This window comes from Pyrus communis, chromosome 2 (genome assembly GCF_041283825.1).
Source record: "Pyrus communis isolate YQ-2024b chromosome 2, ASM4128382v1, whole genome shotgun sequence".
Taxonomy (NCBI): Eukaryota; Viridiplantae; Streptophyta; class Magnoliopsida; order Rosales; family Rosaceae; genus Pyrus; species Pyrus communis.
This window is the reverse complement of record NC_142566.1, coordinates 3,965,795-3,974,873: the sequence shown is the minus strand read 5'-3', so window position 1 is coordinate 3,974,873 and position 9,079 is coordinate 3,965,795. Positions and strand designations below refer to the sequence as shown.

The following is a 9,079-nucleotide window of genomic DNA, read 5'->3' as shown; positions in this document are numbered from 1 at the left end:
ATGAATGAGATCGTTTAGTTATCGATTGCATATAAATAGATGGACGGATGGTATAAAAATTTACAAATCGTCTATTTATTTACTATAATTTAATTATGTAAACAATTTTAATTTTAATTAGTTTTTTAAATAAAGATGATCCTGGATATACCGTCGATGTTACCAAACCTCCAACCGACTCCTCAGGTATCAAATCCTTCTGAATTGGACTCCTCCTTGCAAGATTCTGTAAATCGGATAACATTCCTCCCTTGATAAAGACAATAACAGACAGCAAAAGCAGCAGATAGAATTATGGCAGTCTCAGCCTTCAAATCTTCAACCAAAAGAAGCACCGCCACCACCACCACCACCTCCAACTTCTCAGCACCGTCGTCATCTTCGTCATCTGCCGGCAGACAAATCACCGACAAAGATAATCCACCGCCAAAGAAAGCCCCAATCAGACGGTCAAGAAGCGTCAGCGCTTTCTCAAGGACCAGCCTTGACGCCTCTGCTGAAAGTTTCTTGAACAAAAGAGACAACCCTCTTTTCTGGTCTACTGACTCCCAAGCCGTTGACTCTCAGAACCTAGTCAAACCCGCCAAATTCGACTCTGTAACGTCCAAAGATTCGAGACCTGCCACCTCCACTGGAGCTGATACTAGAAGGGGCCGATCTGCTGCGCGGAATGCCGACGCCTTGGGGACCCGGAAGGAGGTGGGTCGGAGCTTGTCGAGGGTCGACCCGGGACGCCGGAACCGCTCCGTTTCGCGTGGTCCGGATTCCAGAGGGAGTTTCGTCAATCCCAAGGTTTTGTATTATCTTGATTTCTATTCAATTTAGAGTAATTCGGAGTTAGGAAACCGAAAAAGATGATGGATTTGCTTTTTTTTTTTTATGTGTGTATAGAGTGAGGATGAACAAGAATGCGGTTCATTGAGTAAATTGGGCAATGATAGGAAAAAGGGTGGTTTAGTTAGAAGTAGTTCTGCTCTGTTGGATCAGGTGAAAGGCCTGCGGACGTGGTCCAGTCAGCATTCGCAGGAATTGGATGCAAATTTGGTAAAAACTAAGCTGACCCCTTTTCTGAATTTGTATGATATGACTTTTAGTGTTATTATTAGCATCTTGATTGATGATTTTGGCTCTTGTTGTTTGTGATTGTCTTTCAGTCTTCGTCACAGTCTCTAAATTGGGAAGATGGAGTTTCGGTTGCAAGTTCTTTGTCTGGAGCTGAAGAGAAGACTGTTAAAGCAGTTTGTGAACAGTTGAATGTGAACTGCGGGCGTCCTTTCAATGATTTGGTTTGTATATTTCTTTTGTTTTTGTGAAATGCTTGTCTGCAAGCTAGTTAAGATATAAGTTGGAATGCTGCCTTTGAATATAGGTAGTTGGTTATGATAATAAGATAAGTTGCCTTTTAATTTCAGTCAGTTCAAGGGAATCATTTGGAAGGGGATACCACTACCAGTAGTATATATGAAACAGTTCGTTCTGAAGTGCGAAGAGCTATATCTGAGATTCAAAACGACCTTGCAAGTGTAAGTGCTTGTGGATTTTATTTAAGGATTCTTATAGGTGTCTAATGTATTATTACGTTGTATGCAAGTTAAACATGATCGTTTTGGTTGAATAGCTTTACCTTTTCGTTTTGGTATCTACTCTTAATTTCTAAACCATTCTAATAGGAATTCTTGCTAGCTAAAGTGAGGGGGCCTTTTCAAATTGAGTAGGATGAATTAAAATCTCACATGAATACCTTAAGAATTAGTTTGTCTCAATTTGCCAAAGATTCAATTTTAGTTATCAAAGTAACAATTAATTTCCCTTATTTGACGAGGAAAATGTTATAGTTGATTATGCATTTTCAATGGAAAAATATGCCCAGCATCTTAAACTTACAATTGGATGTACTAAATTATATAGACAGTCATAAGCAGTGCATATTTAAATAACCTATATCTGTAAACACTATAATATTGGCACCTCTTCAAATGTGAAACTGCAATTTGATATTGTTCTATGTGAATTCAATTCTATGGACTTGGATACGTCAATAGAGATCTCAAGCCATCACAATTTTGGATTAAATTAATTTGATGTGTACGTTTACAATTTGATGAATGTTTTGGAGGTGTTAAGGTGCTCAATCAAGAGATCTTAATGAATCTATTACATCTTGAATGGACAGATAACCTCCAGATTTTAGATTGGTTGATTGAGAATTCATCTTTTGGGTTTTGGCATTTGTGGAATATGGATTGTGGCATTATCAACACGACAAGTGACAACTATGTGACAGCCACTTTCTTCAGTTGACTTGTAATTTAAAGTTTTTTTTTTTGGTCGAGTATACATAATTTAAAGTTTTTTTGGTCGAGTATACCGAGAAGAATGTATCCATACCATATGTACATAGGTTCCCTAGTTTCTGTAACACTTGTTAAATTAGTTTTTGTGCTCTAATGATGGCAAATAGGCAATGCTGAGATGCCGGCATGTGTTTATAATTCTTGCTTATTTGCTTGCAAAATGCTGTCACAGTTATTTGATATTTCTCTTTCCTTCCTATAATCTCAGGCTATGCAAAGGAGTAATACTCCAGCACTTGCAAATACTGACATTTCTGATATCCCTCCTGACCTGGTAAATCCAAGTGCAGTTGAATTAGTTTTGGACATCAGAAGAGAGTATGCCAAAAAGCTGGAGCAGGTAATTTTCCATTTCCGTAAACTGACTAGAATTTTGTCACGCTGAGCAATCTATTATGGCTTAATTGAAAATGCCATTGTTGAAGAACTTACTATATGTTAGCATTTGAGCAGACATCTTCATGCCTTGATTTAACTAATAGGAGTAAGTGCAAACAATTTCTTCAAGGTTTAGAGTTTACTTTAGCCATACAGTAGAGTATGTCTCATTGTGTTACCATTGGCATCTTCTTGTGGGTGTGGTTAATGCAGAATGTCCATTCATTGTTGGCTGGCGTACTGTGTGGAAGTACTTATGTAATCTATTTATTTTATGATGATGTTTATTGATGTGCTTTAACAGAAGTGTTTAAATTACTTTTACACTTTTACAGTCTTATAGTATCTCCATATTGCAAGTGCGTAGGTTGAAATCTTTGAAGTGGTTGCTTCATGAACCTATGTTAAGGGTTTCAACATATTTAGCTTCCCCGTTTGGACAGGTCTTTGGGTGATGGTCTTTTCAGTGAATTGCAGTGACTTCTGTTTATCAGCATGATCTGAAACTTTTTATGTTGACATGTTTTACAAGAGAGGTTTTTCTACTAGGCATGCTACATCAGATGTGACATTAAGGAAACAATATTGTACTAGGCATGCTAAGATTCCATACTCTTTTTTCTTTTCTGTTGTTACCTCTTCTCCTATTTGTTTCTGGGGATTAAAACTCATAAAGGACCCATGCCTTAAGCTTGCAGTCACAGGAACGCGCTAGAAAACTTCAATCAGATCTGGCTGTTGAGGAGCACCGTGCACAAGAGCTCAGCAGAATTCTGAAGGAAGTTCTTCCAGATCCCAAGACCCCTAGTGTGCCAAAGTCTTGCCCAGGAAGAAAAGTAAGATTTTTTTTTTTCCCGTCTTCCCTCTAAATTTTTACGTGAAGTTCTATGCGTATACTTTCATTTATTTTCTTGGGACCATGGTAAGCATGTTTGCTTTTCTTGTGTATATCTTCATTGCATTTGTACCTCTTTACTAAAATTGCACATGGTGCTTCTAGAGTTTAAGTCAACATTTTCTAAAACGAAAATGTATTTGAATGTTCAAGCAATAATTCTCAATGAAAAATAACAGAGTTCACAAAATCTGAGATATAATAAGTGTATTTCTGAATTTATATTCCACGATCTTCATGAAGCTTAAATCTCAATAAGAAAAGATAAACCACACAACTCAACACAAGAATTGTTTGACGTGGAAATCCCAGAAAGGAAAAAACTGTGAGAACTTTGCCAGTTAGAAATCCACTATGAACTCGGTCAATTACATGGTCAATCAGGGGTAATTAAGCTCAATCCTATCTAACCTAGGTAATAGGGCAATTAGCATTACCACTGTACAGCACCAATTCATCAGAGGACTCGTATGCTTCAGATCTTGATCTATGCAGCCTCTTGAGGTCACATGTCTTAATATAAACTCTAGCAGTTTCTTAGTCCAAAGCTGTAAACTAAGCAATGATACAGGATTTTGAATGAGGTCAACTAATTGATGCTTATTATAAGAGAGCTTATTTAAAATTCAGGGAGAAAAATTAAGAGCAAGCTCAGCAAAACAAGGTATCTGGTTTTCTCATTAAAATGAATATCGATAATCGTAAATCTAGAGAGAAGAAAACCTTCAGTTAAGTATGAAGAAACATGTGTCCGCTGCAGGTTTATGATTCACTGGGTAACATGGAAGGTAAGAAAAGAATATTAAGAAAATGATGCAATACATACAACCTTATTGAGCCAACGTTCATATATGAGTTCTTAATATCCCAAGCACTCATGAGTTAAGTTGTGGAATGAGTCAACATAGAGGCTTCAATCTTGATCATCCTAGAAATTTAGTGTTATCCTGAAATCCTAAAGCAAGCTTTAAGTGTTTTGTAAGGTCTAGGAAAATGCCAATCACAAAGGTTCACATTTACAATTTCACTTCAAAGTGTGATTCTTTTGCAAAATGTCATCCGTTTGTACACAAATGCTTTATATAAGTGAAATGTTTTTCACCCCTTGACCTTCATCTCTGTTATATTTGTTCATGGATAAATTGTGGAATGTTTTTTACCCCTTGTTCTGCATCTCTGTTATATTTTGGTTATGGATAAATTTGCATTAGTATAAATAAATTATTGGAGAGCAATTCCTTGCATCCATAAATAGTTGAAGTTCTTACAACTAGCATCTAAGTAAAGAGCTTAACACTGTTGGGTTTTTTAACTTTCCTTTTATTTTATTAAATTGCGAGTACAGGCTAGCATTGAAAGAAGAAAGATGTCCAAACGTCTAACGGATGAAGCCATGGCTTATTTTGATGAGTGTGTATCCCTATCAACTTTTGACAGTTCCGACTTCTCATCCCCAGAGGACCCACCATTCAACTTAACTGGCTTTACTACCCCAGTCAGAAAAGGCTCATCTTTACTCCAAGCAAATTCAGTTGCTTCAGTCACCAATAGCTCGAACTTTTGCCTCAATGATTTAAAGGTCCATCTCATACCTTGGTGCTTATTATTCCATTTCCAGATTTCTTTTTTGTATGCCTTTTTTCCCCAAAATAGCACAGTTATCAACGAAAAATTTGGCTACTTAATATTGGTTACTAACTTGCATGTGTGTCATTATATGGGTACAACTTTTTGCATAATTCTAAAACCATACTGGATATCGATTCAGACAGCTGCTCATTTACATTTTTATGGTCCAACTACTGAAACAAACACCAGTCAAATTGTTTGTTTGTAAATGTAATACAACAACAACAAAGCCTTGTCCCACTAAGTAGTTAAATTTTGAAAAGTAAATTGTTTGTTTGTAAATTTAATAATTTATAAATATTTTAGATTTGAATTATAAGACTATTTAAAAGTAAATGTCAAGTATGTTTTTGTTGCTAGATGTCATATAGTGATAAACGTATATGGTCTTAATGCATGAATTATGTAGGAAATATGTAGGGCTGCAGATAGGGTTTTCTGGGCTTATGGCCCTGGTTTGGAAATCTAAAGTTCCTACTAAAGTGAAGGTTTTTACTTGGTAAGTGGCTCATGGGAAAGTTAACACTTGTGACCTGCTCCATTCATGCCTACAACCTGATTGGTGCATTTTATGCAACAAAAGTTCAGTCTGTTGATCATTTGTTTCTTCACTGTCCGGTGGCTTTAAATCTATGGTTGATTGTTTAGGGTGTTTGGTATGAGTTGGGTTTTACCTAGGGATTGTTATTATGGTAGAGAAGCATAAATTACCAGGAAAGGGGAAGAAAGCCAAGGTCTTATGGGGTTGTTTAGTTTCAGCTATCTTTTGGGCCATTTGGATGGAAAGAAACAGGCTGATTTTTTAGAATTACGCAGTCAATAGAAGGGAGGATCTGTGGGATGGTTCGGTTATGGTCATCTCTGCGGGCATCGGTTACTACAGAATTTAGAGATTTTTCTTTTTCAGAAATTTTGTGTAATTGGAATGCTGCTATTTGTTAGTTTGTGATGTTTTCATAGTTTCTAGTGATGTTGCTACTTATCCTTTTTTGTTTGTGCTTCTGTGCACTTCTTGCCCGCTCTTGTATTTTCATTGTTTCTTGCAATAAAAGTTGTTTTCTTCTTCAAAAAATTATGGTGGCTGAGAATAAGTGGCAAGTTTGATTCTAATTACTGGCATATTAGGAGAAACAGAACTCGTCAAAGTGAAATATTATATTGTCATAAAGTTTCTTCCTACATTGTTCTTTGCCCTCATTCTTACTAAATTATAATGTAACTCCAAAAACTGTCTGTTCCAAGGAAAAAAAGAAGTAAAAACTGGTCATTTCAACGGTTTTTTAAAACTATTTTGTGGTTGTTTGTCCCAGTCTTTCTAGTTCCTTATGAACATTCAATTACAAAGTCATAGTGGTTCAAGTTAATTGTGCACTTCTAGAGTCATTTAGTTATATATGTTTGGCCAAATTGCATTTGTGCTCGATAGTTTGGGTCATTTTATACTTTGGTTTTCATAGTGCAAAGGGTTTAGGTTTAGTTCATGGAGCGCCCAATGGCATGGATGTCCAGGGTGGTATCTCTCTGATCTTGTGCTGCCCCAAAGCAAATACCCATACAAGTGCATAACCAAATACCCTTGAAGTACTTTTGATAAAAATCTAATGTGACCACACTTGCAATCCGTATAATTGAAACGTAAATCAAACAGAGTGGATAAGGACCCCAGTATAAGGACCAATAACCTTTATTTTTCGTTATTAAAGGATTTCTTTACTTTTAGTTTCTCTTGTTCCATAGTAGTTGAATAAGTACCCATGTGGTTTACATATTTGGTTCGAAGCAGAGACTGCGTCTTTTCCTTCAGAATTTCTTCTCCAATTATGAAACTGCACTGTTGTGAGGTAAATAACCAAAGGGCATTATTTCTACCCTGGAAAATCTGATGTTGCCAACTTGTACACAGTTCCATGAAAGGAATATTAACTTTTACATAGAGAGAATGGAGATAAAAAATGGAAGAATTCATGACTTGTTTTGGTGCAAGAAGATTTGGAAGAAATTTGAGTCTACAATATTCATGGCTTGTTTTACTAAAAAGTTGTTTATCCCTTGTTTGATGAGGAATTGTAGAAATAATCTTGATTAGTCATCTTGTTCCCTTGTTTGAAAGACAGAATGTATCTCAATAATCTTGATTAGTCATCTTACCTGTTTGACATTGAAAACCATGAGCTTGCAAAAGCAATTTACTGAAAATAATCTAGTTTCTGAAAACATAATGTCCATTTTTTCAGGAGTTGAACATCGAACGTCAGTTTTCCAATGAACGGCATGCTTCAGGACTGATGGCCAGCGGTGGTCGTAGGGAGCCAGCTCTGAATCAAATTAGTCCTAACAGTGCCAAGAGAGGCCAGGATTGGAAGTTCTCGTTTGCTCATAAGCCAACAGCAGAAACCCTTGATCTTCAACAGGACATTAAGAAGTATGTCCGACATTTTGAGAAAGGAAATGAGAAAGATGACACGGAATTGCAGATTGTACGATCAAACTATTGTGATTTGGGTGACTATAAATTGCAGGCTGCAGCACAAAGCTATATGTTCGACAGGGTCTTGTTTAGAAACAGAATACAGACCGGTGGTATTTTACTCTGCGGTACTGGTATTTTGAACCCCTTTTCCCCTTTTGCTTCATTTGTTTGAGATTGTGGTCTGAGGCAGAGCCATAAATCGAACAATAGGCAGAAATAGAATTTTTATCTTCTTTGTTAAAATTTTGTAAAAAGGTGTAATTTGTTTCAGAGGTGAAGTTGGGTGTACTTAGGTTTTTTTTTTTATCTTCTTTGTTAAAATTTTGTAAAAAGGTGTAATTTGTATTGGAGGCCCGGGAAGGACAAGGGCGATAGTCGAGATCTGGCACGTGTGTGAAGGTAAAAGAGAGTGGTTTGATGTTAAAAACATTTACACACCGGTGTAATTTCCGTCCCTAGTCGCTTTGTGGTGTTGAATGTAAACTTGTACCAAAAATGGTTTAATGAAATGAAGTGTGTGGTTGCATGCTACCGTGGCTTAGAATTTTTATTTGTAATAAACCGTTTGGCTTGCCGGCCCTACGTAGTGGGATAAAATTTTATTGTTGTGATAATAACTGTTGTGCTAGGGCTAGGATGAAGCCTGCCTTGTCCGTCATGTTTCTCTTTAATTGCATCAACTACTCGATTTAAGAAGAAAACCTAGAGAGTTATTCTAACGCTTCCCGTGATAGCATCCATTCTTCAAGCGGATTGAGCACGTAACCAATGAACAAAACCGTCCCAGTCCACCACATGAAAGTCAATTTTGTGTGGATTCTACAGTTTTTTTAGTGAAATTTGATTTAAATATTTTTTTTATTGTTTCCGTTGTTGGATTTAATTTTGATCCTTCAGAATTTTTTTTTTTTTTTTTTTTTTTTTACTATTAGATTTGTTTATATTCAACCGTTGTTGTTTGATTTAATGTAGCCGTCACATTAACCAACGGTCTAATCATGCAGCTGTTAGATAAAAAAAAGTCGTTGGGCTCAGAAAGTGTGACCGACAAAGTTGTCAGGTGCTAACGCTTTGTCGCATGCGGGGCGTTGCGTGCTTCAATGCACTATGGTTAGTGAGAAGTGAAGGGCATTTACGTATAGTGGTTGGACCATCGTATATCCTAAGCTTAAATTCTTGGTGGAATTGCATGGAAAACTACTTTTTCTCCCCATGGCTTATTTTAGCCCAATGCTTGAAAATGTTTTTTTTTTTTTGGTGGGGGTTGGGGGGGGGGGGGGGGGGGGGGGGGGGGGGGGGAGTGGTTGGGTGTTTTAAACCTTAAATTTTAAGCTTTAACTCAACCATTGCATT

The 9,079-nt window shown here is 36.8% G+C and overlaps 2 protein-coding genes and 1 long non-coding RNA gene across 4 annotated transcripts in view; 2 read left to right on the top strand and 1 right to left on the bottom strand.

Moving 5' to 3' along the window:
* The window catches only part of LOC137748659 (uncharacterized), a 46,852-nt gene that overhangs the window by 20,113 nt on the left and 17,660 nt on the right, over window positions 1-9,079 (top strand). The window lies entirely within an intron of this gene.
* LOC148698372 (uncharacterized) overlaps window positions 1-9,079 on the bottom strand; it is a 44,752-nt gene that overhangs the window by 20,217 nt on the left and 15,456 nt on the right. The window lies entirely within an intron of this gene.
* LOC137747578 (uncharacterized) lies at window positions 63-8,257 on the top strand. The gene is made up of 8 exons (XM_068487708.2): window positions 63-792; window positions 892-1,044; window positions 1,155-1,286; window positions 1,413-1,523; window positions 2,563-2,694; window positions 3,431-3,568; window positions 4,973-5,206; window positions 7,491-8,257. Exons 1-8 carry the CDS (start codon window positions 295-297, stop codon window positions 7,896-7,898), a joined length of 1,806 nt encoding a protein of 601 aa, XP_068343809.1. The 5' UTR covers window positions 63-294; the 3' UTR covers window positions 7,899-8,257.